Genomic DNA, 23,779 nt, shown 5'->3' with positions numbered 1-23,779 from the left:
ATATTATGAAGAGCCTGTTTTGAAGCCACTTCTTCCAGGAAAGATGGCTGGTAATATCAACGTAGATAGCTAATCTTTATGATTTTTTCGAGTGTTTCGTGAACACCATTGCACAAAGCAGCTGGTAGGTTAAAGGAGCCGAAGCTCGCTCACTGAACGCTCTCGGCACTGCATTTTAACTTAACACGGCATAGCTCCCAAGAGCGTCATTGTTTATTGTTTGAGTTGTCTGTGTTCTCATCCCGTTTACCTTCTCATAACCCATTCAGAGTAGCCTTTATTAAATTATGTTTCTCTCATGGCTTGCTTCGGCTTGAGCAAGACACAAATGTATACACATCATAATCAATTCTGGGTTTTCGTTTCTGCTACAGAGCCAAAGGACAGATGAGCTACAGTTAGTGATATTGGTTTTTACAATTTAAATGTAATGAGATTGACTGGTAAGCTAGCCAAGGGTTCCACGACGGATTGCAGTTGCCTGCTCAGGTGTCTTTTGGAATTACTTGTCAAGCCACGTTTATGCCCCCTCTGTGTACGACCCATTTTCCTCTCGGCAGATAAACGGTGTTAAGACCACAGTCTCCCTCCCAGGTTTGTTTTCGATGCTTGGTGAGGGGGCGGGGGCATGACCTCGCGGTGTCGGCAGGTGTCGCGGCCGTGACATTAACAGACAGCGTTGTCGTCGCAGCCTCTCCCGGCAGGTGTCCGCACACCTCTGCCCGTTCGCTCGCTCTCGCATGGCTCGTGCCGTCCGGCAGGTGCTCGGCTCCTGCACCTGTTGCGGACGCCTATTTTTTTAACCGCCACCCGTAGTAACGGCGCCTCTCTAATACTAGCGGGGGCAACTGAGTGAGAGAAGCGGTCATTTTAGTTCGTGGTACCAAGGTACATGGACGGGTCACTTTGTGGCAGGGTCGGGTTTCGCAAGAGCGGCTGTGAAAAGGGGAGTGGAGTGCGCTCGGTTTCAGGATTGTTTATGCCTCGCTGGTGGCGTTTACGGAGTGGCCACGCGAAGCCACCCGTGGTTAGGCTCTGCGCGACCCACCGCTGCGCCAACCACAGTTGAGAGATTCCGTCTCGGCGATGGCCTGACCTGGCTTCCCCCTCACAGCTTCCGTGTGCTGCATTCACTGGAGGTTACACAGTGGGGGGTATGGGTTCAGTTTGGTTATCAATTTCCCCTAAGCAAACAATCAAAATATATTTTTAAGAAGGAGTCATTTTTCTCTGGAAATGTAACTTTAGAAAGGCACATCTCAAACCTTAATGCATGCAAATTAAAAGCGACTTGAAACACCATTAAATAATGTTTCTCTCATGGGATGCATCGGCTTGAGCAGGCAGCAATGTATACATAAAAATAGATGTCGGGTCTTTGTTTCGTGGATGATTGATGTATTTTTAAATATTCTTGTTTCCCTTAGCAAATCAAGTGTAGCCATAGATTACATCATGGGTAGTCAGTGAAATAATAGCAGTTTATATTTAAATGGCGATGTACGTTTTATGCTCACACCAGCTTCTCCGTGTTGTCCAACTCGTCCAGTGTGCTGCATTGTGTCCCTCACACAACACAAGGTCCCTTGGTTTCCCTGTCCAGACCGTGTAAGACGCGTGATTAAAGCTCGCGACGCAATTTTCCGAATCTCTTGCAAATCCCCCTGATGATGCAGTTTTATGATATCTAGTGCATTTTTATTGTTGACTAGCTTTACTACCTGGCTTTGCCCGAGACTTGGATTCTTTTCTTGGATTAATACACGGCCTGTGATGTCACCCGCATGCGGGAGACATCACAGATGTGACGTCACCGCTCACTTGCCGTGCAATATATATCCATTGTTGCACCCCCCCCCCAAATACAAAAGTCTATTTTTATACTTTATGCATTGTGCATTGTGTACAGTCTGGAAGCTACCCACTTGCCAAATTTCAAGTTTGTTGCATGTTTGGAAGTATGCTAAACATTTCGAACAGACACATTCACAAATTTCTCTTTTTTATATATATAGATGAGTGTGGTCTGAAACGTGTAATCTCGAAAACCTACAACTGCATTTACAACCACTGATTGTGAAGTGCTCTGCAACTACACACCTGCCAGTCTTCTGTGGCAGCTGTGACCCAGTATGTTTATGATTGTTAGGCCAACGGTGAGTGCCTTTATTGCCAGACCCAAATTAGTCTGCATTGCAAATACCACGTGGTATGCAAGCAGTCATCGTGAAGTGCCAAAGTGCTGCGAGTTACTTTTCAGGAGCCAACTCTTATTTTGAAAATTTGGTCGTTCCATTTAGCACATTTCCCCTCCTTCCTGCCATGAATTGGAGCGCTCCTGTCAGTCATTTCTCTCTCATCCAACGAGACAGGGAAGATTCTTTGCAACCGCAATATACCTACGTGACTTTACCGAAAGAACCAAAGAGCATGGATCCCTGCAGTCACGAAAACTTCAAATCTAGATTGGACCGCAATACATTTAAATGTCATCGCACTGCCACTGCAGCCAGCCATGGAAAACCACTTCTCAATGTGAATGACTACACAGTCAACAGCTATGAAAGTTAAAAAGCATAATCAGGTGCATGGAAGTATTTTGTTCTCATTTACATATGTTCCCTCTACTAGACGATACATGTATTTATACGAGCCCTTTGTCAATCCACTGCTGGATGGACTCTCTCTACATTATTAGTATTGTGGGAATGTTTGACCATGCTTCACTAGACTGGTCAGGGCGGCTTGGTGAAGGGAGGGACCAGGACCTGTTGCCGGGAGTCGAACTCTGGTCGCTGGGTTCACAGCACAGTGCGCTAATCATCGGGTCATAAAATCATAACTTGGGTAATTCTCTCAATTACAAGTTGCTTTGTTTCGTGTGCAATGCATGTGATCTTCATGCACACGTTGTGTATTTATGTTCAGAGTAAAATTGTCTTTCTGCATATGTGAATGATGGGGCTGTACTCATTTTCCAGTGGTAGAAATTCCATATTTCCACTTTGGGGGCCGGTATAACTTTTGACTTCCCTTATATTGGTATTTAATTTATCCACCCCAGAGTCATGATGGGCGGAGAAGAATTGTGACAGTGATTTGATTTAACAAGCACAACCCAGCCAGCTGTGCATTGCCATTCTCTGAGTATTTGCGTGGGAAGGTTGTCGATCGAGGCAGCCCATTGTACGTTACCGGGTGAGGTGTGGTTCCATTGAGAAGCTTAATATTCATCACAATGGAGATCTGGGATTCCCAACAGGGAAAGGTTCATTATCATTCACCGCGCCATGGTTTTAGCGTGAATATTTGGATACCGCCCTGCAACATTTGTCAGCTGTAGAATTGAAATGACCGGCCAAGCTGATCTGTCCTCCACGGCTGGCTGCGTTGTGTACGATCGTGCATCTGTGGGGGCTCTGGATCATTAACTTGCTTAATTTTGGCAGGGTCATATTTATAAAGCTTATATGAAATATTTCCTTTAATCCATACATAACACTGTTACAATTTTTTTTATGTATTTATTGTTCCTGGGTAGTAAGTGTTATTTCCTAATTGCTTATGCCTCAAAAGTACAGAAAATGGCTATTATTCATACTCTTTGGTTCTATTGGGTAAAGTCACATAGGTAAAAAATAAAATAACAAAAATCACGACATTTCGGCCACAACACAAGCGGCCTTCATCAGGTGAAGGGACGAGACTTTCTGGAGGACAGCGCTGGAGTGAAAAAAGCCACGCTCAGATCACGATCTTTAAGCTCACACAGCTTAAAGAGCATTGAAATGGCTCATTGAAATAGCTAAGTTAAAGTATACACATCCGCAGAGGCACCCCTTGACAAAGGAATTAGCATAGAATTTAGCATTGAAATAGCTGAGTGATTAGCTTGTAACTTGTCACAGAAATAGCTATGTTAAAGTCAGAGCATATACATTCACCGAGGCACCTAGTACTAATCAAACAGGAGAATTTAGCGGAACACAACCACGCTCAGACCGCGGACCTTTAAACTGTGTGCGAGCAAATAAGGTGTCCTGACAAAGAAATTAGCATAAAAATTAGCATTTGATTGGCCGATTTTAGAAAAGAGGAGGTGTACGTGCCGGTGGACTTGCCGTTTGGCGCGGGGGGGGGGGGGAGTTTACCTATTGATGGTGTGAAAAGGGAATTTATAAGAGCTGCGAAAGTTTGGGGTACCACTACTTGAAAAATATACTGTACCATTGAAATTAGTTTAATGTTTAGTTCGATTTAGAACATCTTTCCAATGGTTGCTTAATTTGAAACCATCTTCTCGGTTGAAATTGTGTCTGTGTTTGTAGATCTGAATTGCCTCGTGAACAAATCTCTGATAAAAACCCGTGGGTTTGCAAAGAACCTTGGTATCGGAGAAAATTATATCGTGATCACCCACAGCGTTGTAACAGTGATCAGCCACGGCAGAAGAATTTGTTTTGCCGTGTTTCAAATCTGATTTGTGCTCGCGAATTCGGTCAGAGACATGTCGCTTTGTCTCCCCGATATAGCAATCACCACAGGTACAACTCAATTTGTAAACCCCGGGGTACTGTAAGTCAGGAATGACATCCTTCACGGATGGGATCAGATCACGAATTTTGTGTACTGTATTGAACCGGACCTGGATCTTGTGTTTGTTTAGAATTTTGGAAATCTTTTTAGTAACACCTGCTATATATGGTAGTGTGATGGTTTTGACCTGAGTATCAAGTGGTTGTTTCTGTATGGAGGGAGAAACAGCTTGGCGGATGGTACGGTCAGAGTAACCATTCCTTTTGAGGGCCAGGTGTACATGTTTTAATTCACTGGTCAGGTGGTGTTGGTCCGAAATGCAATGAGCCCTATGGTAGAAAGTTTTTATGAGAGAATTATTTTGGGCTGGGTGGTGGTGGGAATCAGGTTTCAAGTAGGAATCTGTGTGGGTGGGTTTCCTGTAGACAGAATGCCCCAATGAGCCATCAGGTCTCCTCTCAAACAGAACATCTAAGAATGGTAGCTTGCCATCTTTCTCCACTTCCATGGTGAATTTGATGGCGGGATGTCTGGAATTGATGTGGTGTAGGAAAAAGTTCAGAGCTGGGAGGCCATGTGGCCAAATGACGAAAGTGTCATCCACATATCTCTTCCACAGGGAAGGTCTGAGGGTGGAAGTCTGGATGGCGTCTGATTCAAATTTCTCCATGAAAATATTGGCTATCACTGGTGATAAAGGGGGATCCCATGGGGGTACCCTCATTTTGTTTGTAGAAGGAGCCATTCCAAGTAAAGCAGGTATTGTTGAGGCAGTGCCTAACCAGTGCAGGTGTGTCGGGGTCTAGTCCATGTTGGACCAAATTTTCAATTATTTCAATGATATCAGGTACTGGGACCTTGGTGAACAAAGAGACCACATCGAAGCTGACAACGATATTGTCAGGGGACAGTACGTCTTTGACCATAGAGACCAATTGGGCTGAGTTATGTACTGCTGAGGCGGTCTTGCCAGTGAAAGGCAGCAAGGTATCTGACAGAATACGGGCTAGTCTATAGGTAGGGGAGTTGATCGTGGATACAATGGGTCGTAGTGGGGTGCCTTCTTTATGAATCTTGGGAAGACCATAGAATCTAGGGGGTCTTGCAGCAGAAGGTTTTAGGGAGGGACGTTTAGTTGGGTCGATTAGGGAGGTCGAACTTGTGATGATCTTGTTGGTTTTTATCGCTAGGCTATTAGTAGGGTCATTTTTTATTTTATTTTTGAGTAACTTCCATCGTTGAGCAGATTCTGGATTTTGTTGTATGAATCTTTATCCATAACAACAGTAGCGTTGCCTTTATCAGCTGAGAGGATGACTATATCACTTCTGTTTTTTTTTAATTCGCGAGTTCAGAGCATTAATTTTTGCTGATGTTACTAATGGGTTTCTTAGCATTCTTAAGAATAGTGGCTATTTCAGCTCTCGCAACGTCTGCTTGGATGTGTCCTACATCTTTGAGGGCTACATCGACCTGAGAGATTATATCATCTACTGGTATGTGTTTTGGGGTGACAGCAAAATTTAGTCCCCTAGCCAGTACTGTTTTCAGATTGTCCGAAATCAGGGTGCTACTCTGATTAATGATGATTTTGTTAGCATCTAGTTTTGTTATATGTGGAACTGGGTTCTTCTTTGATAGGTGGTTGAATTTAGAAATCAGGTTAGCTTTACATTTGACTGACAGTGACTCAGCAGAAGAAGCAGTCATGTTGTCTACGTGATTCCAATCAGAAGGTGACATTTTTTGTGTTAACATTAAATGAGCTTGTAGGAGAGTCCTGTCTAAAGTATCGAGTTCAAATCGGAGTAGCCTTATCCTCTCTGAGATTAAAGATAGGCTGGCCTTAAGCAGAATCTGTTTAGAATTCGGAGAAGATACAGCAGCAGAAGTGAGTGTGAAAACGATGGGTATTACAAGCTAATCACTCAGCTATTTCAATGCTAAATTCTATGCTAATTCCTTTGTCAAGGGGTGCCTCTGCGGATGTGTATACTTTAACTTAGCTATTTCAATGAGCCATTTCAATGCTAAATTATATGCTAATTCCTTTGTCAAGGCGCTTTGTTTCTTCTCACACAGCTTAAAGGTCGTGATCTGAGCGTTGCTTTTTTCTCTCCAGCGCTGTCCTCCAGACAGTCTCGTCCCTTCACCTGATGAAGGCCGCTTGTGTTGTGGCCGAAACGTCGTGATTTTGTTATTTTATTTTTTACCTACGTGACTTTACCCAATAGAACCAAAGAGTATGGATCCTAGCAGTCACGAAAGCTTTAAATCTAGAATGGCTATTATTCCCCACAAACTTTGCTTTCGGTACCAGGACAGTGATATTTTTAAAAGTACCTATTTTCCAAAACATTCCAGATATATTCAGTGCTGAGTAAACTTGGAGTAACTTCTAGAACATTCTAGAACTTTCCAGTAATTTAAATAGTGATGTAATGAGAGAGCGCCATCCAGTGGGTGCCAGAGGGTAACTGGGTACAGGCACTTATGTAATAGACATCCAATCCTAAGAGCGAATAACATCTGGGGCAAAGGTGACAGGCGGAGTGGCGAAGAATGCTTCGGGAACCATTGGGAAGGTTCCTCGAGGGGGCTTGGCTAGAGGCGGAGCCTAGCTCCGCCGGGGTGAATATAAGCAGAGGCAGAGGAGGACTCGAGGTCGGTGTGGGGAGCCTTGGGTCCGGACTGCGTCACTGTTGGTCAACTCCTCTCGGCGCCACCGACCACGTGGCGGGTTCCCCAGCAAAGCTCTTCTCTTCTCTCCGACGCGCCGCCAGCTAACAGCGAGACCGGGGGAGCGGAGCGAACCTCGCTAGTGCAGAAGAGAGAGATGCTCGTCTATGGTGTTGTGCAAGGGAAACTACCCGGAGACCGAAGGAGCGGAGCTGTGCAATACCACAGTTAATCAAGAAGCACTCTGACAAAGATCGTCGTGGAAGTCGTTTATTACATTGGAGTCAGAAGTGGTCCTTCAATAGAATTAATTTTACCAGTCGCGAGAATTGTATAAACATCTCAAGAAGAAGAACCCACCTAAAGCGTCTTCCAACGACGATGAGGCGGGGACCCAAGACCTGCCGACACCGGGATCCGTGGTCCCGGTCACAGGAACCACAGCTGGTGAGGTCGCTGCACCAGAGGCGGTCGGCGCGGCCGCGGCATCTCCGCCCCAGCGAGCTGGAGGAGGGTGGAGGAGCAGCTGGAGTCGCTGCGGACGGTGCTTCTTCAGTTGGTGTCGCTCGTTGCGACGTTTACAGTGGCGGGGCGTCCACCTAAAGCATCGCCGAGGGATGGTGATCGGAGGTCAAAGGCTGGAGCCTCGGCGGGTTCTCCTGCAGAGGCGACATTCGCCATTACAGGCGCTGAAGAGACCAAGTCCGCCATTACACGCGCCGTGGACGCCACACGGCAAGACGCCGCCATTTTGGACGGAGCGGCAAAGGCACGGTCGGAACCCGCCATTTTGGTCGGGCCACTTGGTGTGCAAGGTGCGGGGGCCGCCGCGGAGGTTGGACGAGGCGGTGCCGATCGCACCCGACGACTCCCTCGTGTTAAAGAATTTGTCGCGGCCGGCGGCGACTGGAGCGCCTTCACTTAGAGGTTTGAGGCGGCGTTCCGTTTGGTGCGCTGGTTGGAGGAGGAGGCGCTCGTCGCTCTACCGACTGTGTTAGATGACGATGCCCTGGCGGTGTTCAGGTCGACCCCTCCGGAGAAGAAGGCAACTTTACAAGGTGCGTATGCTGAGATGGCAGAAGTTTACGAGCCACCTTCCGATACACGACGAAAGTTTATGCAACGTAGGCGAGGGAGTTCCGAGTCACCTATCGCCTACCGTCGTGCGCTGATGGCGTTGGCTGTGGCCGCCTACCCTGACGTGAAACAAGAAGCCCTCGACTCGCTTGTTATGGACTGTATGCTGGCTCTGGCGAGGGACATGGGTGGTTTTGCCTGCGTGTGGCCACGATGTGGCAGTTTGTCAGAGCTGTAGATAAGGAGTCGGCAGCCTTCAAGTACCTTCAAGACTTTTTCCCTAAGCTGTCCAAGGCAAAGGTCAAAGCCGGTGTCTTCATCGGACCACGGATAAAAAAGATCCTGGAGTGCAATGAATTCCCCAAGAAGCTCACTCGTAAGGAGAAAGCGACTTGGAACAGCTTTGTCGCAGTGGTTCGTGGCTTCCTGGGCCATCACAAGGTCGAAAACTATGTGGAGCTGGTTGAGACTGGTGAAGAACTATGGCACAATGGGCTGTAGGATGTCCCTCACAGTCCATATCCTTGCTGCTCATCTTGATTAATTCAAAGAGAACATGGAAGCATACTCGGAGGAGCAAGGCGAGCGCTTCCACCAGGATATGCTCGACTTTGAACGCCGCTACCAAGGACAGTATAACGAGAACATGATGGGAGACTACATTTGGGGGCTGATTCGTGAAAGTGATTTACAGTATAATCGTAAATCTCGAAAAACTACTCCCTTCTAAATCTTTTGTAGTATTTTTTTTATTACTTTAGTATAAATGCATGTACATTTTTATTCATATGTAGTTTTTTTCTGACTTTTGAAAATAGGTAAATTTCGAAATATCATTGTCCTGGTCACAAATGCAAAGTTTGTGGGGAGTAATAGCCATTTTCTATACTTTTCAGGCATAAGGAATTAGGAAATAACACTTACTACCCAGGAACAAAATTGTGTTACAAAGTGTAATGAGATTAAAATAAAATAAAACATTCTATTGGAGGCTGAAGGCCTCTGGAGGAAGACTTAGCAGTCAGTGTGCATCACTGAGCCGGTTTGCCATGGAAACCTTGGGATGTGAAATCCTGGACCGTGCCTGTTGCTTTGGCAATGCAGCCACCTACATTCGGCACCACGGTGGCGAGATGTTAATTACCTTGCTTGGTATACAGGAGGTCGTGGGTTCGATCTCGACCCCTGGCGCCTGCTGTATATTTGAAGTTTGCATGTTCTCCCCGTGGTCGTGGAGAACATGCAAACATTTAGAAACATGCGCTTGAGTATTTGGCTGCTATAAATTCCCACATGATAAGCCACTTCATTGAGCTATCATTTGTGGCCAGGTCGCTTCTGAAAAAGAGCTATATAAATCAGGGGGCCTTACCTGGTAAAAACATTTTTTTTTAATAATTTGGTCTTCAGGACATCGTTGCCGTATTCTGCTGTACAGGTGAATTACAAGAAATGTTGAGAGCCAATAAATAACCCCCTGCCTGGCAAGTTTCAAAGGAGCTTTGAGCTTCCATCCACAATGCCAAATGATGGATGTGGTCATATGATTAACAAAAACCTCCTTGAATAGTTCATGTTTTTTGTAAATACTTTCCTTACACTTACATTTTTTTCATTCTTTGACACTTTTGCTCAGGCCTAAGAACTGTTAGGACGTCACTCACTGCTGATATTAGCCATGGTCGCAAATCGAATTCAGGTCGCCAGGTCCATAGCGTCATGTTCAAACTACTGCTCCACCCCTCTGGGGAAAGTTGAGTCTTAAAAGGTTAATCTTGCTTGCATCCTGTTATAATGTAACTTTTGTCAGTGCCGCATAAAAGCTGACCATATAGCGCATATCTCTGCGCGCACCGTGCTGTTTGAATGTCACCGGTTGGTTGGCTCCATCCTGTTATGCGCGATCCTTAACACCTGCACCGTCCCTCGCCTTGGCAGGTGGTGTCTGGGTTCCGGCAGTGGCACTGCGTGGACCGGAGCGCGGAGTTCGAGCGTCTGGAGGCTGGAGGGGCGGTGGAACAGCAGGCACTGCTCTTCGGGAGTCCCGTCCGGGCGGTTCAGGCGCGGAGGCCTCACGACTCCTTCTTTCCGTCGCCGCTGGCCGGCCTGCACGCCATCGCGCCACTCCATGGCTGGTCCTTTATCCGCATTCCCGGTAGGTGGTGATGCCGCCCCGTCTGCTACAGAGCTGTGGCAGCAACCTTGAAGGCATTTGGTTGTTTTTGACTTAAACTTAACTAAAATTGAACTATTTGTCTTTTACCAGGTAAGGCCCACTGAACTATATACCATGAGGGATAAAAGTATTTGATCCCCTGCTGATTTTGTACGTTTGCCCACTGACAAAGAAATGATCAGTCTATAATTTTAATGGTAGGTTTGTTTGAACAGTGAGAGACAGAATAACAACAAAAAAATCCAGAAAAACGCATGTCAAAAATGTTTTTAATTGATTTGCATTTTAATGAGGCAAATAAGTATTTGACCCCCTCTCAATCAGAGATTTCTGGCTCCCAGGTGTCTTTTATGCAGGTAATGAGCTGAGATTAGGAGCACACTCTTAAAGGGAGTGCTCCTAATCTCAGCTTGTTACCTGTATAAAAGACACCTGTCCACAGAAGCAATCAATCAATCAGATTCCAAACTCTCCACCATGGCCAAGACCAAAGAGCTCGCCAAGGATGTCAGGGACAAGATTGTAGACCTACACAAGGCTGGAATGGGCTACAAGACCATTGCCAAGCAGCTTGGTGAGAAGGTGACAACAGTTGGTGCGATTATTCGCAAATGGAAGAAACACAAAGAACTGTCAATCTCCCTTGGCCTGGGGCTCCATGCAAGATCTCACCTCAATGATCATGAGAACGGTGAGGAATCAGCACAGAACTACACGGGAGGATCTGGTCAATGATCTCAAGGCAGCTGGGACCATAGTCACGAAGAAAACAATTGGTAACACACTACGCCGTGAAGGACTGAAATCCTGCAGCGCCCGCAAGGTCCCCCTGCTCAAGAAGGCACATATACATGCCCGTCTGAAGTTTGCCAATGAACATCTGAATGATTCAGAGGACAACTGGGTGAAAGTGTTGTGGTTAGATGAGACCAAAATGGAGCTCTTTGGCATCAACTCAACTCGCCGTGTTTGGAGGAGGAGGAATACTGCCTATGACCCCAAGAACACCATCCCCACCGTCAAACATGGAAGTGGAAACATTATGCTTTGGGGGTGTTTTTCTGCTAAGGGGACAGGACAACTTCACCGTATTAAAGGTACGATGGACGGGGCCATGTACCGTCAAATCTTGGGTGAGAACCTCCTTCCCTCAGCCAGGGCATTGAAAATGGGTCGTGGATGGGTATTCCAGCATGACAATGACCCAAAACACACGGCCAAGGCAACAAAGGAGTGGCTCAAGAAGAAGCACATTAAGGTCCTGGAGTAGCCTAGCCAGTCTCCAGACCTTAATCCCATAGAAAATCTGTGGAGGGAGCTGAAGGTTCGAGTTTGCAAACGTCAACCTCGAAACCTTAATGACTTAGAGAAGATCTGCAAAGAGGAGTGGGACAAAATCCCTCCTGAGATGTGTGCAAACCTGGTGGCCAACTACAAGAAACGTCTGACCTCTGTGATTGCCAACAAGGGTTTTGCCACCAAGTACTAAGTCATGTTTTGCAGAGGGGTCAAATATTTATTTCCTTCATTAAAATGCAAATCAATTTATAACATTTTGACTCTAAATGTGGAGGGAAAAACTGGAGAACCCAGAGAAAAATCCGCGCGACTACGGGCAGAACATGCCAACTCCAAATATACCGCAGGCGTCAGAGTCGGGATTGAACCCATGACATCCTGTATACCAGGCAAGGGGGATAACATCTTTCCACCGGGACTTGGGCAGTGTGTATCAGTTTTTGTATTTTAACTTGCATATGGCTTGGTGGCTCACCTAATTTTGCTGTGCATGTATCAGAGCGCTGAATCCTGCGTTCTGAGTTTGTATAGTGGAATATTATGCGCCCACCCAAAATAATTGCTGGTTTTCACGTGCAGCCGAGTTTGATGGGCCAACGACTGACGTGCCCGAAGTTTTTTAAATTTCGCAGACAGCTGGCGGACTGTGAAAGTTCACAATAAACAACACAGCACTGATATTATAAATAGCAATTAAATAATTATTCGTCAGCAGGTTAAGGTTTTTGCATTTTAAACTGGCATTCCATGGTTCTGAGACTGGTTGCAAATACTGCCATTACCCAGTTGCTTGGCAATATTATTTTTATTTTGCCTGTAAAAAATACCCTAATCACTGGTTAGTGATATTAATTGGCTGTGTCTGCTGCTATTATGTAAACTTTAATGTGGAACAAATTTGTATTATCAAGACCTCCTTGGGATAACTTTGGAATAAGATATCTTGAGAACTGACTAAATACACGTTATTGTGTATTGTTATTTAAACACCGATGCATTTCAAACCAGTTTTCCAAGACTGCTGCTTTCATGACGCTCGAGAGAAGTCGATGGTGTCCGAGTCCCGTTGTGGCACTTGGTGGCGCATTTCGTTTTGTTTGTATATATGTGCATGGTGCTCGCTTACAGCACTTTCCCATATAGTCTTTTAAGGCTATATGGGGGATCTTTGTCTTTGTATATATGTGTATGTTGGACTTCTTTTGCACCGTACGTAAGCAACCGTGCTAATCAGAGGTGCGTTTACGAGTAAGCTCGTGGAAGTGCAGAGACGTTCATGTCGTTCACCTTAACTGTTTGTGGGCAACCTGTCTGCATTGCTCAACGTCTGAAGCCTACGTGCTAATCTTTTCACTTTCGTTATTAAAAAAATAACGAAAGTGAAAAGTCAGAAAGTGAAATGGTTAGTGGCGATGATGAAGTGTGCTTCTTGCCAGCGAGGGCGTTCGTTCTCTGAAGTGCCGCCCCGCGTAGCTCGGTCAGGACACACAGGAAGCAGCTGCGCCACTATGCAGGAGCCCGACACCTCTGAGTTGATCATAAACGCCAACATTGTCCCCTCTTCCCGTGCTCCGTATATTTTTTTATTGTATTTCCTCCAGATTTCCCACGAAGAGCGGAATTGACAATGGTCTTTTACCTAGATATGAATTGAGCACTTGTCCAGCTGGCTGGGTTGGGGTGGAGCAGTGTTTAGCGCCGTGCGCTATGAACCCGGCGACCCGAGTTCGATTCCCAGCCCTGGCTAAACACTGGTGGCAAGTGATATGTGAACCAACCCGAACTGACCTCACCTTGGGGAAGTATGGTTAAAAACCCCCATGACCACAAGGTGTAGGGAGGCCTTCATCCAGCAGTGGATTTATATTGGGCTGCACACACACACACGCATACGATTGGCATTTTTGTAGTTGCACTTTGTGCGAGTGAAAATAAAGCGAAATTCTGTGACTGGAAGTTAAATGTTTCGAAAATTAGGCAGCAGATAATGCGCAGTGTGAGCCTTTGGAAGATGCCGTAGAGTGATGTTTTAACAATGAATCATGTTTAAAGGCAATTTGTTCTATACATTTTTGAACGTTTTGGACAAAACACTTGCAACCTTGGGGAACCAGAGCAAACAAATGCCCCATTGACCATTGACAAGTGACGAATTATTAAACTTAAAAAAACGAAGCAGGGGGGAAAATAGTTGAAGTAAGATGTAAATTAAATAAAATTAATTAAGTTTGCGTGTCCAGATTGTGTCCCTGCATGGTGGCTGTGGCGTTGCAGGCAGCGTACGGCCTTCATGAGCGAACGCGACACGCTTACCTACGCATTGTCACCTCCGTGTGAAGACTCATTCTGTAACTGTGTTCCTTGACTTTTTTCTATGTTTGCTTCTCTTTTAGTTATACGCCTCATTGGTTGGCTTTGTGTCACCCGTCAGGTCAAATTTAATTTGTTTTGTATCACATGTTCGGTAGACAACGAACACAAATGCACTTTGTGATGTTTAGCCATTTGGCTAAACATCACAAAATGCTGGAAGTTGTGGGGTGGGTTCCGTTCACCACAGAATCTGGGAAAGTGCAAGCGGTTAGCGTTAATTTTATCTCGAGAGGCGTAGTGCCGCTGATTTTAAAGACATTGTACTCACCGAAGAGAACCATAGCGACATGACCGCACTCTACGATAGCCGGCGCCAAACTGTGGCACACACCCTCCCGCATGCCCCTTTATTGTAAAATTGATGATGTACGTGTACGGCAATGGGAAAGGGTTAAAAGGTACACAAACTTGTCTAAATGCAGTGTGATGCAGTCCGGTTGATTGATCCAGCATTCACTCCATCACTTGCTCCATGGTGGTCAGTTACCTCTTGTTACTCTTGTATCGCTGCTGCCATGGTTACAGTTGCCGTGAACTTCACTCATTGACTCCTTCGCCCATGTTGATTGAGGACTCGGTCTACCAGACTGTTTCACCTCCACACTGCATTGATCCACCACACTGCAGGTCTCGACACCACTTCTGCTTTTTACATCTCACTGCTCGATTTGGGAATTCCCTGCCTTTCTCTTCCCAAACGCTTATATGTATTAAAAAAAACACCTTTCCCAATTCAAGAAACGAGTGAACTCTTCTAGCTATGGCATCTTTAATAGTGAGAAAAGATTAGTTGTTTAGAGTACTGTGCTCTGCAGTGCAGCATTTGGCCTCAGTACGTGCTGTTTGTGTGCGTGGTGTGAGAAAGGATGTGTTGCGTGGTGTGCCGTGTTGTGCTGTGCGGTGCAGCAGCACGGCCTCAGTACGTGCTGTTTATGGCTGCGCGGTGTGAGAAAGGATGTTGAGCAGGAAGCCTGCGCGGCCCCGGTGTGTTTACCAAACGCAGGATGAGCTGCCGCACGCGTGGGTCAAGGACGGGCCGCAGGGGAAACCACGGTACCGCTCCCATTGTGTCAACGATGAGAATTGGTTGCCGCTATCATCGCGCGCCGCCGCGCACCCCGAGCGAGCGCTTCCTGGGCCCCTCTCCCTGGGCCCCTCTCCCTGGGCCTGTGCCCGCTGCACTCCCAGCCGCTCCTCACCCTCATGCACTGGGAACCCTGCATACATTTTTTTGTTATTAAAGCCTTCCCTCACCCGCCTGTGTTTTCTGGTGACTTGCAATGATAATTGTGATCGATTTTTACAAGTCTATCAATGTGTTATTTTGGTCAGGTAAATTTTGGTCAAATATGATGGTGGAAAAAACTGTGTAAAGTACATCGTTATGGGTTAAATCCCATGATGCCGTTGTATCTCAACTTTTGGCGGCTTGTATACACACAGCAAACCAGTCTCGCCACCGTGGTTAAAATGCTGTAAATACTACTGCCTTCCCTTTCCTTTCAGCGCTTCTTTTTCACAACAGGAAAATTGGATACCAGTGCCAGGATTGTGGTTAATTCCACAAGATACATTTTCGAAGTTTGCAGGTAATTTGTTCCAATTTTCGAGTGGCGCTCACAATGGCTTAATCTTGAAAATGGTGCGAACTGAGTCTTAAATATCCACTTTGCTACAGTGCATGGTGAGCTCCGCTAAATCTCGGTAGCGATGGGAACTGGACCGAGTGCTCGTCGCCTGGCTGACCACAGCTGCCGGTGCTGTGAGGTTCCGGCACGTTGCTGTGCTCGGCCGCATCTGAGTCCCATCAGTGGGGAACCACGACAACGAATATCATCAACGTGGTGACCGAATGTTGACCTTATGTTAATACGCTAAATAAAAGCTTTATTGTAAAATGCTAATTTTATAGTTTGTTAAACAGGAAAAACTTGCACTTGGACCGAGAGATTTGTCGAAGATTACTGCATATATGTGTAAGAATATAGTCAGTCTGGTAGCCTGGATCCTCAACATGGATGTAAGAATCAATGACTGAAAATGCTCAAGTGATTCGTTTTACATTCTTCATCCTCAAACTGATATTTAATTGTGGTGACAATTGCAATGACTCTCGTCGCAAGGCTCCATCCACTTAAGTCGAGCGTGTCGTCCGCTGGCACGACGAACCAACGGCGTATCAAGTGTTCATACTAGCAGTGCCTGTGAAGCGCACACTTAGCTACGCTCTCGGAGCGCCTTCGCTGCTCATTTCCTACTCTGTTCCCAAATGGAAAGCGAGGCTCGTGCCATCGTTCGGCAGCGTTGCATTAGGAGCAGCGCGGTTTGCACCGGTGGTGCCACCAAGTGGCTTACTCCACTTGCTCGAAGCAGCTCTCTCGTCACGACTGATGTGACGCATTCTACTGGGGAGCTAGCACGGCTCCAGCTCCTCTCGGATTTGGGGCCAGTCGGGTTGTTGTGTGGGGGGCCCCACCGTGACAGCGATATACCGCAAAGGAGAGGGAACTTGGGGGGGGCGGGGGGGTTCGCAAAGAAAATTAGTGGAGCAGGACCCAGCCCAGCGCCCTCTTGTCTATCGCCAGCCCTTCCAGAGAGCCCCCCCCCACCCCTACTCTGTCTGTGCGTTTGTTTGGTTTGGTGTCTCTGGCTCTTGTTCAGCTGGTTTTGTTTCCTCCGCTCCCTGCCGCTCCTCTCTCCTCATATTTGCGCCAGTCACGGTGCCCTTTGCCCGTGGCTCGGTGTAGCAGCTTGCCACGATACCAGTACCTCGCGTCTCCTCCAAGAACACTTGGAGCAAGCAAAATTTCTTCCACCTTCGAAATTATTGTCGTAAAATGTGTGTACTTTCCATGTAAAATAATTATTGTATTATTTTATCCTAGTTATCTCGATAGTCCTTTTAAAATGAATGTTCTATTGATAATCTTAATATAATCGAAAGAAAAAAATTATTGGAATACAATTTTGCTATTTAAAATGATTGGAAAATTAATTAAATAATGCATGGTGGGGTTTCAGTTCCTGAGCCAGTGGCGGAAATTCTATATTCCTATGGTGGAAATGATTGGCTATTTAGGACGAGTACCATTTGTGACAGATACCAGAGAAATATGTTCGAGGATTTAATTAATTTTAGATTTCACTTTTACTTAAAATCAAACGGATAAGCAACTGCACATGACTAGGATGACGATTTTGCACGTGCCTGTGCACCACCACCAAAGTAGCTCCTTAATGTGTTTGACTCTTCTCGTTGCGGTTGTCATCGAGAAAGTTCGAGCCATTTGAAACGGATTGCGTAAAACGCAGAAGTTGTGACTGTGCGCGCGTGCCCCCTCGTATTGAGGCAAAGTCCGTGTCTGTGTCATCCGCGCCGATGCAAGTCCATGCCTGTCTGGAAAGCCCCGGCAGTGGGGGCTGCTCGTGATGCAAGCGTCCACGGTGTCACTGTGCTGGGGAATACGCGGCGGCCACCCCTTACGCCTTGATGGGAAGCGCTGAACGCTTCCTTCCTGCACGGGCCTTGACATTTGGAGAGTGTTGCTGGTGGCGATCGGGTGATGGGTGCGGTTCCTGCTGGTGTTGGCACCGTGCGTGCTCGCTGTCAGTCATCGCGGTATCGTGCTGTCACAAATCCCGGATGCTTCCATGCCTGCGCCGAAATGGTGTGGCACGTGTGGCCTCTGCGTTGGACGGTGGCAGGGCCTGCGTCTGAATATTCCCGAGAGATCGTTGCGTTTGCATTCGCGCAGTGCTTAACGTGGAACTGTCGCGTCTGCAGCTCGCCTGCTCAACCCGACTACAGATTAGGCACTGGCCAGGTTCAATTTGCGTCACCCACAATTGAATTGCGTCGTCGGTTGCATTGTTATTCTTAATCCAATCGATCCTTTCCCCCGAAGGGCACGTGGAAAGTAATTGTGATTAGGACTGGGGAAAAAAATGCGTTTTAACGCCACGCTTCATGTGTAAAACTTTTTCATGTAAAGGAAGTTGCGGGGGTGGGGTGGTGTTATGTGTTGGCATTGTTTGAAAGAGATTTATTCCATTGAATGAAAGTTTTATTTTGTTTAAACAGGGAAAAGCAAAAGGCATTATCAAAGCTCTGTGATGTCATTCACAAAACCAAGGGGCATCTTTTGTTGGTGTCGCAAAGCATGCCTACGGGCGACGATATGAGACGCGGGCTTAAAGTGCAATGTTACCGAACTGCTCCTTGAGCAGCATGAGTCTCTGGCGTGTCTCCCTTTCGAAATAAATAATGAACCTCGAATGGCAAACTTGGATCATTTAAGAATTATTAATCAAAAGATATCGAACTCACAAAGATCCCTGTCGCCATATCGAACTGGGTGAATCTTGATGTATAGTCAGATTTTTGTCTTGCCATGTCGAGCGCTGGTTGATGCTGCGTTGGTGGTGCTGAGTGGTGGCAATCCTGTATGGTGGGAATCCTACAGTGTAGTCGTTTTTTATTCATTGGTGTTGGTGCCCACTTAGGTGTCTGTTAGCGACATCTTTCCATGTAATGTTATACTCACAGTAAAGCGCAGTATATCACTCGCTCAACCGGTGGTTAGTCACCTGCGTATCACTCTTCTATGGCGACTACCGTGTTACGGTTCCCGTGAACTGCAAATGTTAATTCCTCCGACTGTTTTTTCTTCTCCACACCGAGTTCAACCACCACAATGTAGATCACAACACAACAACACACATACACACTCACCCACTCACTCTCCCTCTCATCACACTGCAGTCACAACACACTCACCCACTCACCACACGACAGGTCACCTCACGTATATTTATGCTTGTTTACTTTCACTGCGGCACTTTGGAATTCCCTCTCCTCATCGTTTCTTTTCCCCTTTGTCAATTCAAGAAATATGTTGACTTAACTATTACAGCTTTGATTGTGCTGTTTTTTTTCTCTGGGAATTTGAGTGTGCTTAGGAACCGTGTTAAAATGTATATACAGGATATATTATTGACATAGAATGGTGAACAATTTAACACCGTTATCTGACTGTAACTGTGCTTCCGTAAACCTTAGGGCTTTCCAACAGAGTCGTCAGAACTTTGCAAAGCCGAAGGGTGGAGTTTCTGCAGGTGGTGTTGACGGAGTTTTGTGGTGAGCCTCGTCCCATTCCCGTGTAGGTTTGGCACCGGCCCTCGTGGCTCGGCCACTCTGCGCGCTCCCTCTGAGCCAGTTTTGTCGTGGCCATGAGTGCATCACAATCGCTGTTTATGACCGCCGCTCTTGCCGTTGTCAAGTCGGAGAGCTAGCACTGTCCGGAATCTATAAATTAGTGCCGAGAATGAGACTTCCTCTGTGAACGTGTGAAGGCCCTCGGTCACCCCCAGGGAGAGGGACTGTTTGGGTGAAGCGTCACGTGGCGTGTAACACGCGCGCAAACGTTGCAACTTAGCCTCGTCCCCCTTGCTGGGGTGGTCGTGATCCCTGTCATGGCAGCACCTGAGCCACCTGCTTTCCTGTGTGCGACCTCTTTTGTTAATGCCTGCATGTTTCAATTTCATTGTGTCAAGTTTGATTTCTTTAATATACTTTGCGTATTTTCCCACAGTACTGTGTTAATAATTCAAAATAAGAATCTTGACGAACAAAGTTGCCGGTCAACTCTGAATATGGTCTCTCATGGGCCAAAATTTGTATTATAATGCTTTTTGGAAAGTCAACAATTTATGAAGCTGCCATGGTAATGTGGAATTTCAATGACTGGCGCAGGTCACCGTTGGAGACGAGTGCTGAATCTGTGCACTGTTTTCAGTCCGTCTCGTGCATTAAGTCGGGCCGCACGGATGCATCACTGCTTCTGGGTGAAATAGCTGCTTATTGCTTATAGTCTTGTTGATGGTCAAGTGTCACGTTTCGAGGACAAACCCCGGGACTAGACGCCATAGAAATAGCGTGTGGCGCTTGCGTGCGTCTCGTACCACAGTCACGAGACACCGCCTCTACGGCTGTATGGAGGTGGTTTTCTGCCCCCTCTCTGCACAAATACGGCTCGGATCCTCATTGCTGAATACCGTAAATCAAATGCCAGGCCGAAGTTGCCGTGCACGGGGTGCTTAGCGCAATCGGTCATCGCTGATGAGACCTCGGCACAGCGCGCAGTGCTCTCGAGAACCGTTTTATAACTTGGGACTCAGACTGAACCCTGGCACCTCATTGGTCATTACAAACCTTTATAAACGTGAATAAGAGCATCGTAAAATGTTCTTGGGAATTACAACCTCGAGTGTTGCTGTATGCCTTCTACTGCCCCGTTCAATGCTCTATGCTGCATTCCGTATTAACGTGTGCCGTGTTATGTTGCTGCAGCTTTGTGTCATGTGCTGCTTTGTGCACTCGGCGCTGCGCGTTTGCCGCACGCCTGCTCCCCCGTTTGCCTGTGTGTGGCGCGTGCCGCGTCCTCTGCGTTGTGTACGTATTAACGGGGGCGACGCGTTATTGTGTGTGTGCTTGCTTCCCTCCCACCCCACCCTGCCTCGGGCCTCCATGGTAACCTCCGGCAAGGGGAAGTGTGTGAATGATGCCGTTTTCCTGAGCTGCTTCACCAAGAAAATGGAACTCGGCCAGAAAACAGGAAGAAAGCGACACCGGCTTGTGGGCCTGATAATGGCCACGCTGTCGTTCAGGAGCTAATCACGGCCGGTAACAACGTGCAAAGAGCCGTTTTGTTTCGTAAAGATATCTCACGAGAAGAATTGGTGTTGCCCTAATTCCATTAGTTTGAAAACTCCTTTCTTTTGAACTGCTTTTTGTGTCTTAGTTTGTTGTCCTTCCCCCGCATCTCCGATTAGCACGGTTGGCTACGTACGGTGCGAAAAAAGTGCAGGACATATATACAACGTTCTCTCAGCAGTAAACCGTACACTAGGCAATGTCCCTGCAGAGCGTATTAAACGGCAACCGATGGGACCCCATCCAGACTAGCTGAGCGGCAAGCACTCAATCCACTAAGCCACCGCGCATTATAATCAGCTCTTCACATATACAGCACTGCCAAAGAGCCCCTCAACTATGCATACGTGTGGCTCTCTCTTCGGCCTTTTGTGGTAACCTTGTTCTGTAAGAATGGGACAAATACAAAAGGAACTAAATAATAACTTATGATTAAAACCACATTACACTGCCTAGACATAAAACGCTTCTTTGGCAATGCTGTGTGTTCGTGTTGATGGTGCTGTATGTTCGTGGTGATGGTGCTGCGTGTCCGTGTTGACGGTGCCGTGTTGATGGTGCTGCGTATTCGTGTTGACGGTGCCGTGTTGATGGTGCTGCATATTCGTGGTGACGGTGCCATGTTGATGGTGCTGCGTATTCGTGTTGACAGTGCCATGTTGATGGTGCTGCGTATTCGTGTTGACAGTGCCGTGTTGACGGTGCTGCGTGTCCGTCTTGACGGTGCCGTGTTGACAGGGTTGCGTGTCCGTGTTGACGGAGCCATGTTGGTGGTGCTCCATGTTCGTGGTGATGGGGTTGCGTGAGATGCGATAGTGGAGCTCGTGGAGGCCGGGGCGCTCGGGGTCCCGCCCCACGCAAATGAAAACATTGCTCGGCCGGCCAGCAGCCGGGCCTCCTTGCCGCATTTTACATAACAAGGGCCGTGTGGAAGTGCTGACGGCACCGGAGCCCAGTAATAGCCCCTTCCTGTTTGTACAACACGCGCGGGGGGGCGGCCGTGCCGCTGGCCGCGCGCTGTTTTGTTGCCGAGGTCTCCCCCGGTTCCCATGTTTTGTGTCGAAAACGTCTGCGACCCCAATCTCGCTCCAGCGGCCGCGACCCTTCAGTCATTATGCACTCCCCTTTTGTTTTTGCTTGTTTTGTTTCTTTATTTACAGTAATGTACGTGTTTTTTAAAGACCTATTTACAATAATAAACCTTTGTCCTTAGAATAACATCTACGAGTACCATACGGGTCATTTCCATCGTGTGGGCACCTTTAGTTACAATGTTCGTATTGATATTTTGCGTAGATTGACAGTGATAATAGCATTAATCTCGCACCTTTCTGTAGTGAAACGCCCGCAAGGCGCCTTGCAATATCCTGATTATTTCTACTGCTATACAATTAATCACACGGCAATTTGGCCACGCTCCGTGCGTTTCCTGCTCATGAGCCACGCTGCTTTTAAAATTCCTGATGAGAGTGGCGTTTTGTGCCCGAACTTTGGAGCTAATTTGACAAAAGCTCCATCACCAGCGCCAGCCACATGGGTTGGCATAAGGCTGGCGCAGCTCCGGTGCAGAGATCGGCGCGTGCACTACGGCTACTTGGATTGTTGCATCGCAGCGGTGTGGTGGGGAGGTCTTGATCCTAGCAGTGCCAATGGAGTGTGGTTCATGTTAATGATGATGATGAAGATGATGATGATGCTGCTACGGCATTAAATCTGTAGACAGTTTGACACAGGCTTTCGCGACCAATATTATTCATAATGAACGTTTTTTCTGGTTAGATCATGTAAGTATAAATGTGTCATTAACCCACCACCATCTGACACAGCCTCTTAGTAAGGTTTGTCATGTAAACAAAACATGCCAATTAGTTACTACTTCAGCCCACCAGTGTGTTGGAGAGTAAATCCACAACATTTACAATTTTAGTACAACGTTTCGCTGGTAATTAAATCCAGCATCATCGGGTGGGTTAACAACATTTATACTTAGGCACTCTAACGCAAACAAAATCTTAATTATGAAATCTGTAGACGCATGCGTCGGGTGGTGGATGCACGGCCGCTAACCTGCGGTAGACGCAGGGAAACTTCCTGGGGGTATAGTGGAGGTGATTGGTCTCGCGTGAGTGAGGTTTGTTGAGGTGCTGTGGAGGCCTGATGCTGAGGCCCGGGTGCCAGTGTCACGCGCTGTGCTCTGTGTGAATGCTGTGGAAAAAAATACTAACCACATCGCTTTCGGAATTGTAATTTGTTTATGACAACGTAAATTGTATAACATAACGAACAGCTACCTATAATCTTAGCTCTTTCGGTAAAGTCACGTCCTTTCACTGGAAAAACCACCTCTGCGGTACAAAATTCTACTCACCTGGTATCAACAATCAAGGGTATTTCCCTGTCCCCAGACGACCTGCTTGTCAGTTTTGATGTAGTTTCCTTATTCACCAAAGTTCTTGTACCTGACACCATCGCAATCATTGAAGACTTGGTTCATCAAGGACTAAACACTGAGGTACCCTCCCTGGTGAGACACTGCTTAACCAATACATACTTCACTTGGAATGGAACTTTCTACAAACAAACTGAGGGCACCCCAATGGGCTCCCCCTATCTCCGGTTATAGCTAACATTTTCATGGAGAAATTTGAGATTGACGCCATCCAGACTGCCACTCTGCGCCCAACCTTATGGAAGAGGTACGTGGATGACACTTTTGTCATCTGACCTCATGGCCAGCCCGCTCTAGACCAATTCTTCGACCACATCAATTCCATACACCCAGCCATCAGATTTACCATGGATGTTGGAAAAGATGGCAAGCTACCTTTTTTGGATGTCCTAAAAAAAGAGACCTGATGGTTCAATGAGCCACTCTGTCTACAGGAAAGCTACCCATACGGATGCTTATCTGAAACCGGATTCCCACC

General features: G+C 46.8%; 1 protein-coding gene across 3 annotated transcripts in view; it reads left to right on the top strand.

The window, feature by feature from the left end:
- The window catches only part of INO80 (INO80 complex ATPase subunit), a 110,337-nt gene that overhangs the window by 71,047 nt on the left and 15,511 nt on the right, over positions 1–23,779 (top strand). For all 3 annotated transcript variants that reach the window (XM_076071578.1, XM_076071579.1, XM_032965272.2), the window contains one exon: positions 10,231–10,447. In XM_076071578.1, the coding sequence (XP_075927693.1) occupies positions 10,231–10,447 (217 nt within the window). The remainder of the gene's footprint in view (positions 1–10,230; positions 10,448–23,779) is intronic.

This window comes from Petromyzon marinus, chromosome 33, assembly GCF_048934315.1.
Source record: "Petromyzon marinus isolate PM22_M1 ecotype Great Lakes invasive population chromosome 33, UKy_Petmar_22M1.pri1.0, whole genome shotgun sequence".
In the NCBI taxonomy this organism is placed as follows: Eukaryota; Metazoa; Chordata; class Hyperoartia; order Petromyzontiformes; family Petromyzontidae; genus Petromyzon; species Petromyzon marinus.
This window is presented reverse-complemented; position numbering and strand designations above follow the sequence as displayed.